The sequence below is a fragment of the Barbus barbus genome, assembly GCF_936440315.1.
Source record: "Barbus barbus genome assembly, chromosome: 18".
In the NCBI taxonomy this organism is placed as follows: domain Eukaryota; kingdom Metazoa; phylum Chordata; class Actinopteri; order Cypriniformes; family Cyprinidae; genus Barbus; species Barbus barbus.
This window is the reverse complement of record NC_136746.1, coordinates 14,258,716-14,278,883: the sequence shown is the minus strand read 5'-3', so window position 1 is coordinate 14,278,883 and position 20,168 is coordinate 14,258,716. Positions and strand designations below refer to the sequence as shown.

Here is a 20,168-nt window from a genome sequence, read left to right as displayed (position 1 = left end):
GCATCGCTCTATAGCCGTGCTCAGTCACCAACACCACATTACCGTAATTACCCGAGGCGGGGATGAAGAGACGGGCCGAGAATGGCTTACCCCACGATCTCGACACCTCGGTGCAGAGATCGGGGTAAAACGGCAGGCTCCGACGTGAAGGTGACGGCCTAACACGCAGAAATCTCTCATCGAGTTTACTAGGCTGCAGTTCGACCGAGGTCTCGGTGGGCCAAATAATATTTAACTTGGCTGCCGCTCGAGTAATCACCTCCACTAGCTCCTCATACTGGGGCAGCTGAGGGTGCGAAGAATCATTGACGCTCTCCGTCTCAACCTCCTCGGAGGAAGAGAGGAGAAACGTCGAGCCGTGCCCCGGGGGGAAGAAACCGCAGAGCGGGCTTCCGACGCCGAAGAGCGGCCGCTGGGTCTGATAGGCGGGGAAGGAGATCGGGACTGGCCCGTCTCACTTCCCACTACCAGATCCACTTGCGAACCCCACGAGTGCAGCCACCGCTCCGCCTCGGCGGAAGTGGGACCAGCACCGCGGGGGAAGCTGACGAAGGCTCCCTCGCGAAAGAGAGCCTTCCGGGAGCGAAGTGCATGCAAAGGCAGAAGCTCGCAATGCGGGCAACCGGCTCCCTCGAGAGCCGACTCAGCATGACTCGCTCCCAAGAAGACCACACACAGCTTGTGAGTATCCCCCGCAGTGATGTAGCGTCTGCAAGGGGGAACACACGGTCTGAAATGTGATCTACTATCGCCCAAGTGCTTTATTTTATGAACACTCTTAGACATGTTGCTTTTGGAGCTTATAACGTGTTCAAACAGATGTACAACACTAAATAAGACTCACAACATGCAAGGACAGTACACACAGACAGAGAGGCGGTTGCTGAATGACTAAAAGCAAACGCCGGCTCCACCGCACATGCTTTTATGCTTCCCGGTCAGTGACGTCACCCGCCTATGACGTCTCGCCCATTCATTGGACAGATTACACTCTGGTTCAGAGCGCGGTCACGCTGGTGGCGTTCCCCTAGTGCTTTCGACGCAGCTCGAGTTCCTGGAAGGGAACCTAGTGACACAGTATCAAGCTTCCATAAATCTCTGGAAAATATGGCAGAAACAATGGTGCATAAATTAGTATATGAGGTCACAATTACATGGTGCTGTTTGTACAAGAATTAAATATCCTGAGAGGCATTGAGCAAATTACATGAATCCACACATCTTTCTAGAAGCCTGTGGTATAGTAATTATGCCCACAGACATCTGTTGTGAAATGGGTTTTTATATTAAGCTATAAAGTATGTTATCAACCTCATGTATGTGACTATAAATACAGATAGAGCATGGCACAGTGCATAGCACTATGCAACAGACAGGAGAGAATAGTCTTTATATGGATATAATCCTCAGCTTTCAAGTCACTGGTGTTTAGGCACACAAGTTAATGGCTCAGGATGGTGGAACGTCCCTCAAAGACGCTCAGATTTATTAAACTCATTGTGGATCATTCACTTTACCTCGCACCACATCGATCTGCCCTTTTACATCTCCATAAGCCTCCATGCTGTACACTAATAGGGAGTAATAAAGTTACTTTGTCACCACAGTAAAACCTTCAGTCTTAGCTCTCCAGTGTCCAGCAGCTTAAGATCATGCAGTGAACACAAGCAAACCCCTCTTGACTGCTCCTTACAGCTCTCTAAGTACTGTTTCAGGACAACAAAGTAATCTATAACATAAACAGACTCAAAATTATGGTGTAACTTATGCAAATATACAGTAAGAAGAACCGCAGGCATGTAACAATGTCTGACTGCATTTTTTAGTACATGAATGTGTACAGCTGTGGCAAACAAAGTTTGTGTGTGGTAAAATTTAACCCTGCAGTTGTGAAAGTGCAGTTATTTTGCAAGATTTTACGAGCATATATACAGCCAAACTGAGTCATATTCATGTAAAACTGTATGTAAAACTGCTCCTGTTATGTCTAGTCATGATCTCCCTTAAGAGAAAGTGAGAGCAGAGAACAATTTAATGATACATTACGCGGTATAACATAACGGCTCAGTGCAAGCATTTCATATTACAGCTTACTCTCTCTTTCTCTCTCTCTCTCTTTAAAGCATCATTAGGTCATTGGCTACCCAACAATTACCAGACTCATAAACAAAATAAATTCTGACGTCATTTACCAATACACTCTCATGTAAATTTGTAAATATTTTGTGTTTTGGCAAACTGGTGGCTAATTTGCATGAACTCATTCATACATTTTTGTACAATCTGATGCATGCAAAAATTTTATAAAATTTTAATTTTACACAAATCACATGAATTCATATGAAATCTACACCTTATAAAGTAGTTACATTTTCTCATGATATCTGGTTGTCTGGTTAGATGTTTGACAGGATAAAAGGCTCAATCACGGTCCACTTTCATTGATTTTTCCTGGAAAAGTGAATGTTAACTGAGTTGGATAGTCCCTGATACTCTACCTAAAAATATATTTTGTGTTCCACAGGAGAACGTTAGTCATATAGGTTTAGAAGAACATGAGAATGTAAGTAAATGATGACAATTTTCATTTTAGGATGAATTATCCATTAATCACCATCTCCTGTACAAAGTTCAGTTCCTTCTTATATCAGCAGTTGCACTGTTGGTGAAGAGATATATACAAGCTTTCAATGCCTCTAAACTATGGTTTAAATTCTTTGGAGGGCAGAATGATTAAGCCTGCATCCTTTCATGTACTACCAATGGGTAAAAACGACAGATTTTGTTCTGCTTCATTTGTCCTGCACAACATATCTAATTCTTTTTACTATAAATTAATCATTGCAGTATTTAATCTACATTGTGTGTAATTAGTGGTCATATGAGTTGACCAGCCTTCAAGGTAATGCATGCTTCAGAAGACTCATTTGCTGACAGATATCTGAAGACTGAACTCATTCAGAAGTGTGTGAAACACATATAACCTCAATTTAATACAAAAGTGGTGCATTCATTCACATCACACAGAAAGCAGACAGAAGCTGTGAGGCCAGTATTTCATAACTCTTCTTTATTCTGTTTCATTCTTGTATTTTTAATGGCAGAAACATATATTGTTGCCACTTGTGATGCATTTTAGCTATTATTCTCTTTTAGAGTAGAGTGGGTGAGGAAAACTGAGAGGCGTAATTAGGGACATTTAGAGTTCTTCACTTCAAGCGTATTCCAACAGCTAAGCAAAAGGACACATATTTCTGCTGTCTCATGTCTTCTCATTGGGTCATTATTCTCTGATTTGCTCATGTTATTACACATTCTCTCCTGGATTACACAGGCTGCAGTCTTTTGAACCTTGTTAACAACACAGATGATGAATAAGAAGACTCTTTGGCCAGACAGAAAAAGTGATGATGTGTAATTTTCACCGGAATCTGTCTTTAGGGCCATTGCAGTGGTCCTTGTGCATGTCAAGAAAAAACAAAAGTCATGACAGATGTGGAAAGCAGTGAGATGAAATTTCAATGTGAGGTGAGGAACTGTGTGTTTGTTTTCCAACTGTGTCTGCAGGCTATCGCGCCACATCTGTGGGCTCTTCAAATCTCTGTTGATTCTTTTAAATTCTATTATGTCAGTCTGCTTGGCCTGCAGGTTTGTGGAAATATAACTTAGGCCAGCCTGCTATGCGGGAACATGTGCAAGGTCGCTAGTTTTAGCAACTTTCATTCCAAAAAGAGATCTGGAATCGAGCCACACGTTTACCCAGCAGTGTTAGTGGTCAAAATAATATAGTTTATTCCCCGTGCATGGAGGAACCTTAAATGTTTTCATTTTCCTTGAGGAAATGTTTGAAACAAATACAGTAGTTTTTGGTGTATTGTTTGTATGTGTCTGTAGCATAGAAAAATTGGGGCCAAAAGGGCTGTTCAAAATATATTGATTTATTTCTCAAGGCATAAAGCATGAGTATATGCCTTATTTAGAAGTATTTTTATACACTGAAAGACCTATATAAATATAGAACAGTTTATTGTTAGTCAAGCAGACTAGTCAGAATAGCATTAAACAAAATCCAAACCAAAATATGCAAATACAAAATGAAATCTAAAAACAAAACAAGTATGCTATATATATATATATATATATATATATATACACACATATACACCCCCCCCCCCCCCCCTATATTGTCAGTCCTCTGTCGTGTGTGTCTTGTGTTCCCGCCTCTTGTGTCCATATTTGGTTTATTTCCTGTCCTCGTCTAGTGTGATCATTAGTTAATTCTTGTCCAGCTGTGTTTGTCTCGTTATCTATGATTTACCTGTGTATTTATAGTCCTGTCTGTTCAGTTTGATTTTGTCTGGTCTACTCATTACTCCCCGGTGTCTCTGTCTCTGTGTCGCCTTATTTGAAGTAAAGACTGTTATTTTGAGTTGCATCCTCGTCTGCGTGTTCCTGTGTCCTCCTCGTGTGTGCACCGTGACATATATACATATCAAAATAAGTCTGTAATCAAGGTAATAATTAGGTAATAAAATTTGATTTATTATAATATTTCACTCAAATTACCATGTTAATAATTTTATTTCAAATTAAAAATAATATTTATAGTAATAATAAGCCTTTTAGCCCCTTGCTCTCTGTGTTTAGTTTTTTTTTTTCTTTCTTCTTTTTTCAATATTTTTCCCCCCTTTTGCAGTCTTTTTTTCGTCATGGCAACAATTCAGTTTAATTATAACAGAAAATACGAGATTTGAATCTTATAGCTTTGGAAAACTTAAAAAGCATTAAAGTTAGATGAATATAGTTGGTGTTGGTAGGAACAGAGCAATTCTGTGAATCAGACTCATGAATACGCTTGATGTCCTGTCGTGTTTGTGAATAGAGAGGTTTTGTGGTGTGGTTCAGTGATGGATGCCAAGGCTAGCTGCGTGACATGCTTGCCATTACTCACAAGCAATGAATTCCCGGGTTTGAGTTAAGACAGAAAAGATCCTGGACTACATCAAAAGCTCTTCAGTGTGTAATAAAGCAGATGCCTCTCTAGAACAAAATGAAAAAGAATGACACAATTGCACTCATGTCCCTATATAAAGATATTATGCTTCGGTATCGGTGTTTGCCAGCTCCAATTTAGCTGATGTTTGATCATAGGTCTGACTTCAGTAATCGCACACAACTACTTCCAATTCCAATCCTCTGAGAAGTAAAAAGTGATTTCAAAATATAGGAAGCGGTAACGCATCCACACTAGAGAGGCTATTGTGCTGTAGTCTCACTGATATGGCCAGGTTAGTGTGTTGCAAATATATGCAATCGCAATGAGATTTTAGCTATGGGAATGCCTCAAGTCGTCTTTCATTTCCTCTCATGAGCTTTCCAGATACGCCAAATTGTCCTGCATATTGCATGCAGTCTGGGTACTCAGCTCAGATTCTCTCTGATGAGCCATTATTAAGTGCAATAGGCATAGAGAATTAGAGCTTGCTGATTTGCAAAGGGCAGTGCTCTTATCAACACTTGTCAGGAGGATCACAGAAATATGATTTATTTGGCTTTTAAAGGGCTTCATCCAATTAGAATCAGGTAAAGTTTGCTTCCATTCCATACAAGTTCTCTTTATCTAAGTCCTTTGATTACATATGCATTCAATAATGTAGTTTGCTGCTGCTATTGTAATGCAATGGCATGCTTTGTGCACTTCATATAATGGCTCAAAGGTCAAGCCTTTCCTTATGTCGCTTATGCATTCATGAAGTATGTTAAGGGCTGGACTACAATAGTACTCAGGCAGTATTTTAAACAGTATTTTAAAAGATTTTATGATTTTTGTATTTAAAAATACAAGGCATATAACGACTGCTTCTGACATGTATTTAAATATTCAGTATTTCAGTATATTCAGTATTTCAGTATATTCAGTAACATTAAAAAAGTCAACATACAAAATTTAAAAATGACTTGAATGTCTTTTAAGTTAAATTTCTACTCCCTTAAATTCAAATTAGAATTGCAATTCCACATCCTCATATTCCAATCTCACTTCAAATTCAATAAATTCAGGAATTGTATTGAGAACCCCTTTTTAAATTCTAATTCAGTTCCTGAATTTAAATGGCGACTGTCAATGCTCATAGTATTACTGTTTAAGATCACGCGTAAAGTTGTCAAAACTTGTTGAAAAATTCTGTTAAAACCTGAAGACCTTGAAAAGTGTCACTATAAACTCCCCTTTAAGAAAAAGTGTGTCTGAGTGTGTCTATACGAGCGTGTGTGTGTGTGTGTGTGTGTATGTCTGTACACATTCTCAACCAGCTAAATAATGGGTTCAGTATAAAATGAGCAAATAAGCAAACATTTCTGGTGCAAGGTACCTTGGCAACAGCTCACTGAATCGCTAAGAGATGTTGACATGATGCGAGAGGGTGTTGAGAGGCAAACACCGGCATAGGGGATTTTCAAAACTTTTAAACTGTAAACATTTAACGGTTGACAGGTTGAAGCGTTACTAAAGCAAAATATCTATAAACCCAGAATACTTAAATGTGTTGCGATGTCTCCAGGCTATTAAGAACAGCAACTGTTTATTTTACTACTTAGGGGAAGCAACTTTACCGTTCATATCAGAATGCTGAGTGCTGAAGAGCTTTCAAGCAAAGGCAGAGATGGAAAGAAAAATGTAAAAACACAAATGTAAAAATTAAAAAAAAATAAATGTCAGCGCTGTCGTATAATGGTAAATAGCCTAGTGGGATGTAGAAGTTGTAAACTTTTGATAACATACTTCAACATGATGATCCCCTTATGTTTATTCATACTCTCAGAAAAAAGGTACATTTGTACCTTATTTTATGCCAAAAAGATGCATATTAGTACATTAAAGGAAAATGACAGTAAATACCACCAATTTCAACTTACAACAGAAAACAAATACATTAAAGCTGGAAAATAGCACAAAACAAAATGTCTAGCAGGCAGTTGGTTGTCAGCAAGACACAGAATAACAATTACATCATCAAAGTGAGACACACTGACAGATCTATAAGGAAAAAAGGAAAAGGTGCAGGAAAAAAGATGACTACAACTTCCCAGATACGAGGACAGGATAGGTAGATGCCGAATGCCCTCTAGACAAAAAAAAAATCAATATAATTCTTGTGCGCCGAAGTATAAATAGATTGATAGATAGATGCAAGCAGAGACAGACATGGCTAACCTTTCAGTGACATACTACTTATATAGTAATAGCTCAAATGAATACATTCATCGCTGTATTTGGCCTGGGTTAGCCATGCAAAACACTGCAGCCCTACACTACATCTGGCATTACTTCTCTACTTCTGATTCTTTTTAAATCTTTTTTTTTTATGATTTTACCTTTACTTTTGTATTTCTGTGTTACTGGAGACTGTCTCATCTACATCTCTTAATAGCAAATAACATTTTTCAAGGTTTGAAGGGTATTTTTTTGGGCAGCCAATGGAAGCCTTCCCAGACTTTTATAATTATCTTTTCATTTGCTCTGGTTTAGTTATTTATAGAAGAAAATCACTGTGCTTTTGCATGGTTCGACACAAACGAAATAAGAATTTTGGGGGAAAGAAGGGTTCATTTGCATTCATTTGCATGCAATTAGCATATCAAACTTCTTGACTTGAAAGGGATGCCTTGCTTGAAACTGTATTTCTCTCGCCCTCATACGCACTAGCAGCTTTGGGGTTAAGTTACTCTGTTTGCACATTAACAAAGAGGTTTCTCATGTTATTTGTGTGTAATACACCTTCCCATCTCCTCTCATTTTTTCTCTTGGCCTGTCAGTAAAAGCAGACAGCAGTAAAACTTTAAGGTAAACAAACCCTATGTGCCAGTTATCAAGTTTCAGCGAATGTGAGTGGTGTTATTACAGGAAATGTGTGTGGTTAGTGACGCTTTCTGATCAAACCTTACACTTAGACTTCTAGATGTTGTTTGTACAACAAATTGCATGCACTCATCTAGGTGTGTTGTGGGTTATTTACTAAGAATAATCATGCAAACTTGGTGGAAACACCCGGATTGAAATGTTTACATGTAGTTGAGTTTAAATACAGGGGTTCAGAGAGTTTCATATCACAATTTCTATACTGGGTGAAATAATTTATCAGAGAGCTCAAGTCAACCTGGTTTCAGGAGGCTTGCCTGAAGAATTTGCAGTATTCTTCACACCTTTAAACCACTGAACCACGGATTTATACCAAAACAAAATCTGAATTTCAAACCACAAACTCTCCTAACCACTGTTGAACACTGATGTACAACCAGGTCTGTCAAATTTGTGAAAAATAAATTCACACAAGAATAAGAGGTAACCAGACAGTTTGAGAACATTTATAACATTGCAAATGATTAGTATTTTTTTATAAAATTTTCTACTTCACAACAATCTATAAAGTTTTGTCATCTATAATTGTAGTATTGGATACATTTACATATTTTTCCATCCAAAGGTTTTTTTGTTGCTCAATACATATTAGAATAATACCTGTTAAATTATGCATACAGTTGTTTTGGAAAAGACAGGCATGCAAAATAATTTCTGCTATTTAATATATTTACATTGACACATTCTTTTTTATTTTCCTTATTCATATAAGCACACCCCAAATTACATATTCACTAAGGGAAACCTGTAGGAAATGCAAGATACACTATTTTGTGCATCTGAAAGACGTGCTCCTCAGCAGATCCTATTCATCAGACGTTTTCTGTGCATGCTATTTTTAAACAAATTTTTAGTGAATCAGGGCTTTACTGTTTATTATTGGCTTCTTACACACACACACACACACACACACAATATGAAGGGTAGTGAAAGGCACACAAGATCTGCATATTTGACCTGCTCTTTATAGCCAGAAAAAGGAACTGCACTTTGAATTGTACCGGTTGCATGCATGTTAATTGGAAATTCCCTGCTGTTTATCAAGCAAAGCTAATACAATTGCACAATTATCTTGTTAAACCATATTAATTAGAAATAACAATGGAGTCAACACAAATCAATTGAAACTTCAAGAGGTAAGGAAATTGCATTCTGACTGAACTCTTGCCTTGGGCGAGAGCGGGGCTAGATTAACAGAGTGATCCTAATCATGACTTAATCAGGGAGAATTATTCACTAAAGTGGGCTTTAGAGAAGGGTTGGTCACGATCAAAAGATCCCACCACAGCTCGTTGTGAGGGAGTAAGAGTTCAGCATAATGGTTAGAAATGAATCAAAACACACCATAGTAACAACACACTTAAGGTAGAGAACTGAGAATGTTCAGTTCTGTTAACCATTCCAATACCTCTCCAGTGGTACTGCAATATCCAATTAATCTATAGCACAAAACACAGTCAGTTTGGATTGACTCAAAGAAATAATTTTAATGAGTCAGCTCTTTTTAGTGGATCAAAACGATACAGTGCAATCAGTGACTCTCATGAGCTAGTGCTTTTTAGGAAATCAAGAAACCAGCAATATGATTCCTAAACGAATGATGAAGATGAATTTATTTATGTATTTACTTAGTAAATCAAAAACATTTAGTACAATCAGTGCAATCTGATTTTTTAAAATGAATCCTAAACACACTGTACAACCACATGTGATTCCCCAACAAATTATTCTAAATGGTCGGTTAATCATGAACATACAGTGCTACATAAATAAACTCTTACAAAGTGTTTATTTTTAATAAATCAAAAACATTCTGCACAACCAGTGTAATTGAATTCCTGAATGAATGAATCTAATAAGTTGGTGTCACGGTGCACACAGCAGGGAGGATCAAGGACATGCAGACCAGGACGTAAACTCAAACAACAGACTTTACTGAAGACAGGGCAGAACAAGGCAAACTCACAGACATTAAACACCGGGGGTAACGAGTAGACCAGACCATATCTCACAACACAGACAGGACTTAAATACCAGGATAATTAACGAAACACACACCTGGAACAGAATAAACTACTAATAACATTAAACGAGGACAGGAAACAAACCAAATATGGGCACGGAAACACAGGGACCAAGTGGAAACACAAGACACACACAACAGAGGTCTGACAGTTGGTTCATTTTGGTGAATAAAAAAACAAACAACAACAACAACAAATAACCAGTTTGATCACCTTAATGAATGATTCTAATGATTTTTTTTTTTTATGAATCATAAATAGATTGCACAACCAGTATACTTCAATTCCTAAAAAATGATTCCAATGAGTTGTTTCTTTTTAGTAAACATACAGCAACATACAGCACAAAAATTAGTTAGTTCAAATGGGTTGTTCATATGACAAGATTAATTACTTTGCTAGTAGTAATTCATAAAAAAATGAAATATGTAACAACATTTTGTGTTTGTTTAGTACTGTTATTTAGCTTATAAGGCCAATACTAGACTGCATTCATGCTGTTTCTAAAAAAGACATCATTAAATAATAAGAATCCCTAGCCTTTCGATTCGTCTCCTCAATTTTGAGCCCCCATGCAATTTTTACATGCTACTCATTAGCATGCAGTATATATAAGGCAGAGCCCTAAGGGTGTGCTCGGATTACTAGCATGCTTGTGATATGAGCTGTCACTTTGAGAGTCAAAGTGCACAAAGGTTGGGTACATAATGTTTTTCTCTTATTCTCTGCTTTCTCTTTCCTGTGTCATTGGTTGAGTTAAACATAGACGCATAAGAAAACTGAATGATTTATCCACCAGCATAAAGTAGATTGCACTTCACATCAGAGCTACAAAAGTCTCAAACATTTATCATAATAAGTGTATGCTGTTAACTGGCTGTCCTTAAGGAAAATGTAGACCTTGAGAACAAGGCTTTATAGGACAAGGCTGTGCTCTTGCTTTTTGCATTGTTCCACTAGATATTTTATCAGCGCCGCATTAAATAGAGTTTGTGGGGGCAACTGACATATCTAAACCCCACATACAATATAGAATAAGAGAGACTGCTTATTGGCTGACTGCTGGTGGAGTTAATACATCTATAGCAGAGAAAATGAAAAAGAGAAAAAAAGATCATTTCATTTAGGCTTTAGAGTGTCCCCTTCACAAATCCTCATGTATTTCCATTTGACGTTGAAAATTAATTATTATTTTTTGTTGTTTTGGTTGAGTAAGGCTGCGGTTTGACATGCGACAAGTGCTTGAAATGAATTATGAAACAGAATTTATATTCTGATTCAAGTGTGTGTGCATGTGGCCTCCTGCACGAGTGATTGAAATTACAAGTGCCTTCAATTTACAACAATTTCAACCTCGTTAAGAAGACGCTCACCTGCAAGAGTGAAAAATTAGCCCTCTAAAAACAGAAGTGCTCCTTTACCATCCAAATCTCTTTTCACCACTTGTTTCCTTCCTTTCTATCCTTGCAAAACATCTCTTATCCACTCCTTTCATTCGGCACGTCTTCTTTCAAACCATCCCACATCTCCTTTGTTTGTCTCCACCATATCACTTGCAGACACCCATGTGTCTTTTCCTATATATTCCTCTTAATATGTTTCATGTCTTCTGTTGTCTTTTCTTCTCTAAGGGCTCTTTACTATGTTTCTCTGTCTGGCTAAAGAACAATTTTATATATTATAACTTTTATGAGTAATGATAATTAACTAAACAAAATATTTGTACCTTAATTTTTTTTGACATCTATTAAAAATGATTTAGCAAAAGCAAAAAATAAGTGCTGTAAAAATACTTTCCTGATATACTCATAAAATTATATTTTTTTAATTAATTAAATTAAATATTGATTCAAAACTTGAATAAAAAATAAATACATCAAAATACTAAAGACAAAAAAATTAATTAATAATCAAATTAAGTGAAATTTTTCTGCTATTCCCTAATAACACAGAATGTTGCTATGCAACAACAACAAAAATAAAAAATAATATGCCGATATGGTTAACAGGTCATACAATAGCTGTAACTATAACTCGTATGATAAAATACAGCTGGAACTGCAGAACTATCCGTTTTGTAATAGGAGATCACCGCTTGTTCAGATACGCTAAAACTTTATCCAGTTCTAGAAAATAACATTGGCATTAAAATGTGCTAGAAACTAATTCAGATTCATTTTACTTTCCTTTGCACTTCACAGCAGAGCTCTCTAACACTCTCTTTTCCTCTCTATCCCTCTAATCTGACCTGCCAGAGCATTGAGTCTCAGGATAGCTTCTCATGGATGAGGTGCTCTGAAGCGGCGTGAAAGAAACTCTTTTCTCTACACACAGTTAGAAGTTTTACCTTGGCAGATATCACATCATCGCTATCTTATTCCATAACATGGGTGGATGAACATCACATGGAAACCTACTGTTGTGCTTTGTTCAGCATGGGAAGGTCATGTTGAGCCTGATAAGAGGAGAAATTTTCTATGCCTCAGATTTGGCACAAAAACATCTTTGCTCATCCACAGTGGCAGAATCTTCAAAGGCAAACCTTATGTGTATCAAAGAGTGTAGCATATTTACTGAAAAGAAGGCAAATCAGAGGAAAGCACTGCAAAACATCTGCTGAGGTTACAGGGCTGTGAGGTTAACAATCTTTTTTTCTAAATGGCCAGTTCAGTGGGTAACTGCAGTCTACCTTCAACTCTCAAGGCAACAGCTGTTGTTGTAGTACATTACCAACACAGTGGCCGGAAGGAAAGCCTAATCTTTATAATGTTTGTATCAGAGGCATGCAAAGCTACTAGAATAGGTGTCCTTTTTCGGCTCTATGCCTCAAGCATTGACTAACAGGATCCCCACTGCTGCTAGTTGGGTTCTTGGAATAATCATCCTTAAAATCAAACTTTAATTGTTAAATTTTAAGTCTGTGATTACAGCATTGTGTTCATCACAACTGATTACATGTAATCTGGATTACATTTCTTATTATCAATGTAAAAACAGTGCTGCTGATTTAAATTTTTTTCAGGATTCTTATAGAAAGTTCAAAGAACAGCATTTGTCAAAAAAAAAAAAGAAAATAATGTATTATATATTTATAAAAAAGAAATAAATATGAACAATAGTGTACATATACTGTCCTCCCATTTAAAATGTATTCTTCTATCCTAATGGTAGATGTCTGTATAGTTAATTGCATTTAGCGTTGTTTTTCCCTGCTGTCCATCCTTATCAGACCCATTTTTGAGTGCTACCAGTTAAGAACCACTGTATCAGATGTAATATTCTCTAGTCTAAAAAAATAGGACACTTGTCGGTGAACTGGACCAAAGACTAGAGAAAAGCCTTTTATAATGTCTGGGGAGCACCAACTCTCACTGTTCCGGATCAATGAATTGCAAATTGGAAGATAGAGGCACAAAAATGGCTTCCATCTTTGTGAATTTTCCTCTCATTGATTCTAGACTTTCGGCGGCAGGCATTTTGTTTCATATGATGAGTTGTGATGTTTTAACAATAAAATCAGTATCACAAGCATACTCAATAATACATCCATTTCTGTTTCTCTCTCTCTGCTTATTCATGAGACAATGTTTGTATGCATATTTGACAATAAATCTGCATGCATTCATAATCCCTCCCGTGACAAAACCCATTGCAAATGCTCTCTATATTTGCATCATAGCTTCAGGCTATAAGCTGTAACCACAAAATTCACATCCAATTTAAAACCTTACAACACCACAGCCTATTGAAATTAATCTCACGATCTCGCTCCCTCCCAACAGTCCTCTCAGACCGGAGGCCTTTAGCAGTGTACACATGGCCCTTCATCTGCAGTGATATTGGCAGGGAGCTTCGTGAGGTCATGTTTCGGCCCCATGTCGCGGCACACTGACAGGTGGGATTGCTGCAGTGTTGCTGTGGCAGTAGAGGCTTACCGTCTCAATGCTAACAAGAGTCAAATCCCCAGCAGCCGAGGAGAAATCCAACGAAGACCTCCAGGATAGGATACGCGAGCAGTGACTTACTTGGGCTTTGGCAGTGCCAGCTTGACTGATTCACAGATTTCCTTTCATTTCATTTACACCTTCTATTGTTCCTTTTTAGTTTCACTATGAAAATATGCTGTAACTTTCAGAACTTAAAGCTTTGTCTACAGTGAAAAAAGATCATTTATTGAAACAAAGACAACCTGTTCCTTTTCTGAAACTTTCTGAGGATAGACTGACAGACACATGAATACAGGACTCAAGTAACCCCACCAAAATTTACATGCGAACAACTATTTCAACTCCTATTTCAACTCCTAGTTCACAAACTACTTACAATTAAGGCTTATTTTTTTTAAAAAACATTAGCAGCTGTAGAAAAATGTGTGGAAAAAAATGGCAAACACTTAACACTACAGGGGTTTCAAGCTTTAGATATCTGAACTGAAAACTTGAAATTAATCTTATTACTGGATGTTAAGTGAATGACATATATGATCAAAAATATATCAATCAAAAAGAAATCTAAATTTTGATCAATATATTTTAGGTTGTGCTGAATTCATACTTCACACAGATCTGGGGAGGTTGTATTTTTATGTCTCAGAGATCTTAGTGATAGCCCAGGTGAAGAGGTTTTTATCGTTTTTGTACATTTTTTCAAGAGGTAGTAGAAAGACAAGACAGTGAATCATAAAGAGACTATTCTCACAGGAAAAGAAACCAACGCAATAGAAACGATTCAGCCGCAGACAGAACAAGTTGAATTTGATACAGAAAGAGAAGTGGACAGTGTAATTTACAAGGCAACCAACATTACCTTCTGGAAAAAAACTAAACAAAAAGAACACATAAAAGAAATAAAATAAATTATTAACAACAACTGATAATAATTCTAATATTAATACTAATTATTATTATTATTATTCCCTCTCTCTATAGTTTCTATAGTATAATTATGTGAGAACATTAAAAATCAAAGCAATAAAAAACTCACTTTATATATGTGTATATGTGTGTCTTTCTCTGTAGGCCTATAATGTTATTAATAATCCTTAACAGTACCGTGATAACATATGGTAAAACACATAGGTGAAAAAAAAGGGGAAAACCACATTTTGATTTATCATATTAAAATATTAACTTTTGATGGGCCATAATGAAGTTTCAACACTTTAAGTCCCCCATATGGCTTTTATAGTTTAAATTTGTCAGCTTGAGTCATGAGTTGCTCCAACAACTGCTAAAACACATGGCTGGGTTATGATGCGCAACCGTCAAACATTTATGTAATCACATTGATGTAAGCCCTAACACTCTCCTGTTCCTGTGTATATAGGTCTATAGACCAGATGAGGCAGCTCAACTAAAAACCCACATGCACTATGAATCTAGGTCAACAGATACAAAGGGATTGTTTAACTTGGAATAGCCAAGGAAACAGGATTCTCTACCTGTCATGCCTATTTCTCATACGTGCGCAAGCAGAGTTATTTTTAATCATTTGTTATCCTCATAGTGAGCAGCATCTACTGGTTGCCATCTTGAGCCTATTTTGACTCTCTCTCTCTATCTGTTTGCTAAACTCTGGCTAACCCCCATTTCCCCCCTGGCTCTTTAGCTTCCAAAGAAATAACAAAACATATATTTTTATATTATTATTTTTTTAATAAAAATTATATATGATTTTTCTTTTTCCAAAGCCACTTTTTACTAAAATGCAGCGCTTGGTGGGTGATCATTTTGGACTCTGGCTGTATTCCATGGTAGTCCATAGCTGAATTTGTCTGCACACTACAAAAAACAGACCAAAAGAGGTCTACGCAAAATCCAATTATTTATTTTGCATATGCAAAAGTGAAAAAGTGACAAAAGTGCAAAGTGTATTAAAAACAGACCAGAAAGAAAATGTTTCAGCCCATGCTTTCTTCAGTGTATTCCATGGTAGCCATTCCATGGTAGCATCATAGACTTATACATGTTTGGAGGACACTGTACATGGTACTTAGCATAGCTTTTAGATCTTTGAACACAGTGGTACCCTTACAGTGATAGCACTTCAGCAAATTGGTGAGAGCAAACATGAGCTTACTGAGAAAGTGACTGGTTGCACAGTTCAAGCATAATGCTTTGTGCTGAACACGAGCCAGTAGATGTAAAATGCAGCACATAACCATCTAATGTAAAATGTGACTCTTGATGAAGCCCTGCATATCTCATTTTAATACAAAAACTACACCGTCAAACTGTGCTAGACTCAAAAAGGACAGTCAGATAGCAGCCAGGCTTTTATTTAGATATAATGACTAAATATTGGTACATGGGCCATTAGTCAATCATTACATCAACTGTAGAAAAAAATCTGGCACACTTACCAAACACCATTAAATCTATTAATACAATAATAAGACACTCTACACTCTTCGGGTGAACTAGATGCATTCACTGGAGAAAAAAAAGAAGAAAAAAAACCCCACCAGATCAAGGACGGTCTGGAGGAAGCAGCAGTATGAATAGCAGAGGTCTCAAAACACATCTAAAGCAGCATAAAGTATCAATGGAGTTCATATAGACTCCAGACACATCAAATCAGTGCCTGTCACTTTCTGTTAGACTAAAAGCACAGTTTTATGCAACCATGAATCATTATTCAGGTATGCAAACTACTTGATGTATCAATAAAGAGTGGAATTCAGCGCAAATTGCTTAGCTTTATGTAGATGATTAAAAATACCCTGAAAAGCCCTGCCATGCAAATAGATTTAATAGCATTATCTTTCTATAGAATCCACCCTCTCCAGTGAATTGATCCTTTGAGACCCTCACCACCTTGTTTTGAGGAACAGACAGATGCATGGATGTCCTTGGCTTTAAGTTGGGAGGGAAGAGTGTTCAGGGAATTAATCAGAGCCAGAGCATTTGAACTAGCTAAGCTTCAGTCAAATAAATGGGCCACCTAAAACAACACCACCAATTACCACTGATTAAAATGAGGACACTCGGCTTCTGCTCCTTCTTGGCTATTCAGTTTCAAACATGCGATGTCTCTGTGTTCCATTAGGCAAATGAGAAAAAGACTGCTCATGCAAAACCTACGACAGTGAACCCTCACATCCAGGAAATATTATTTGAAATGGTGCTCACACTTCGTACAAAAGGTGAACACATCAGTGTCAGAAATTCTCTGCCTCCATTTTGTGAATCCTATTTTCAACCTTGAAAAAAAGCCCACAGAGCCGAAACAAGCCTCTAATGAACTTCTGCAAAGTGCCACTTTTAATTAGCAGAGAAGGGACCTTAGACAGCTCTCAGGCTATGACAAAGCTGTCATCGTTAGCATGACTAAGAGCTTCATGCAACAGCGAGAGTCCCAGAGAGGAGGGCATTGAGACACGAGAGTAGGAAAAAGAGAAGAGTGAGAGAGAGCAAGAGGAAAAGGTGAAGACAAAATGAGAGAGAGCGAGATTTACTGGCAGATTGTTCCAGACGGATCATTCTAACAGAAAATGGGACATGGAATTGTCATCGCTCTGAAACTGCAGAGCCTCCCATCTGTAGTGATTCCATTTATTTCTTGAGCGAACACTAGGCCGACCCTTTCCCTTCATTGCAGAAACAGGAAGTGCAGTCATACCTGCAGTGTTTGTGTGGGCCGCTCAGGGTCTCGATGACAAAGCACTCCCCGTCATTCAGACAATAGGCCAGGTCTTTCTCCTGACATGGCTTGAAATGCTCCGATTTCAAAGGCGGTAGAGTTGGTGATGCTGAAGGATAAAGAAGAAAAGAGAAGGAAAATTATGCCATGTAACAGATTAAGAGGACAAATATGTCAGCCAGGTGAGCAAAAGGTTAGCAAGTCAGTCAGAGAGACCAAAAAGGTGACTAAATATCATAATATGGCGATTAATGTCACATATTTGCATATTTTTTAGATGAAGTTTACCACAAAATCACAAATCTGGATAACCTTCTTCTGTGGAACACAAAAGATGATATTTGGAATTTTTTTTTTTTTTGCCCATGCAATTGAAAGTTGTATGTTACCTTCCATTTTGACAAAAACTGTTGAAAAAACAGCTGAAATATCTTTTTTTAATGTTACACACAAGAAAGAATGAAAATCATACAGGTTTGGAAGGACATGAGGGTGAGTTCACCCATAAAATGAAAATTCTGTCATTTAACAAGATCATAAAATTGTTCAATATGTTAGGACACATTCTACCAGCTTTCTGTATGGATAACACCATTTTAAGCACTGCCAAGAAGTACAAGTGCTCTTGGTACCAAGACTTTTGGTAGAGTATTTCATCACCATTAAAATCAATAGCTTTCAACAGTTCTCCTTCCACTGTACTTTACAGTCTACTAAAACATCTCCTCAGATGGCCACAAAAAACAACAAAAAAACAAAAACTAAATAACTACCAGATAATGCAAGAGACATTACCACTCAGAAACAAGCAACTAAATGTTTTCTTATTACTCTGCTGAGCATAGCTTGTCATTACTTGTTGTACAGTGTGCATGAATATGTTTTTTTCTTGATCCATTACTGAAGGATGATGAATGAGATCAATGAAGTAATCACTCTCTCTGGCTTCTTAGAATTAATACAGGACTCTACTATTTGGGAAAAAAGACTTCATTGTGATTAATGACGCCAAGTTCACTTTGCTAAAGCCAACATAATAAAGTAACCTTGCACTTATTACAGTCCTCACAATGTGTGCAAGCTTACCTGCTGAAAATCTGTAAACATAACTAATAGTATGTCTGAGAGACTTTGACTGACGTTAATATTTTGAACATTAATAACCATTAATACAGACCATGAAGTAAACCGCTTAGTGATCAGCAAGATGACTGAAATTTGAATTACAATATAGCCTAATTCTCCATATCACCACATAATGAAATCATAACTCCAGCCTACAATCTAACTTTACCCAAATACAGAAAACGTACACTCATGTAAAGCAATATATACCATATAGCAAATGTCAACTTCTTGATACTGTTGCAAAATGTAAACTAGAATATTACTTTACATATCCAACTTTACCTGCATACATATAAAAAGTTATATATACTTTGTTCACACTGCAGGCTAAAGTGGACCAAATCCGACTTTTTTACCCAAATGTCACCCATATCTGATTTTCTTATGACAGTTTGAACAGCACAAATTCGATTTTTTCAAATCAGGCCCAGGCCACATTCATATGTGGTCCTAAATCGGATACACATCAGATGTCTCGCAATGCAACTTCAGTCTGAACAGCCATGTCGCATTTCATGCGATTTTTAAGTCATTGAAATGTGAAAGACGTCTCAATTCTGCACTAACACGAGCAGCATCCATTTTTATTTCTGCAAACACACGGTGCGTTCCAAACGGGATATATCACCCTCCGAAGGGCACTACGGAGTGAAAACAATCATGGCCACCATATTGAAGTGTCGTTCCAAACCGAAGTGCTCAAAACTGTCCACTTCAAAGGGCCCTTCTGAATGAAGGATTTAGAAGGGTACAACTGATGGTCACTTTGGGCTCCCATGATCCTTTGCACAGATGCTTTGCATGATGACAAATCATGCAAAGCCTCCGTCTGGGCACGAGATGATGATGCAGAAGGGCACTTCCAGAAACAGTTGTTTGGTCCCCTACATCCTTCAACCCTTCAAAGCTCTCACTCTAGAGGGTAAACCCTTTGAAGGGATTAGGGCATAGGGATGAGCCCTTCCGAATGGGACGCAGGGACAGTGCGTTGCGTCTGATACTCTCTGGTTAAGTGGAGGAAGATCGTCTTGTACAATGAACAAACAAGACTGACCACACTGTAATAACCAATTTCTACATAATTTTCTACATTCTACATAAAACTGTAATAAAGAATGTGTTATGTATAAGTATTATTCATTGATTTTCAACTAAACCGCTTAGTGATCAGCAAGATGACTGAAATTTGAATTACAAATCATGCAAAGCCTCCGTCTGGGCACGAGATGATGATGCAGAAGGGCACTTCCAGAAACAGTTGTTTGGTCCCCTACATCCTTCAACCCTTCAAAGCTCTCACTCCAGAGGGTAAACCCTTTGAAGGGATTAGGGCATAGGGATGAGCCCTTCCGAATGGGACGCAGGGACAGTGCGTTGCGTCTGACGTCACGTCTTCTTCTGCGCATGCAGGTCACTTCAGGGCCATACACGGTTCACACATGAGACTGATGGCAGTC

The 20,168-nt window shown here is 37.6% G+C and overlaps 1 protein-coding gene across 1 annotated transcript in view; it reads right to left on the bottom strand.

Moving 5' to 3' along the window:
* The window catches only part of nrg3a (neuregulin 3a), a gene marked incomplete at both ends in the record, with an annotated part of 316,362 nt that overhangs the window by 105,707 nt on the left and 190,487 nt on the right, over window positions 1-20,168 (bottom strand). The window contains one exon of the mRNA XM_079440134.1: window positions 17,563-17,692. Coding sequence (XP_079296260.1) covers window positions 17,563-17,692 — 130 coding nt within the window. The remainder of the gene's footprint in view (window positions 1-17,562; window positions 17,693-20,168) is intronic.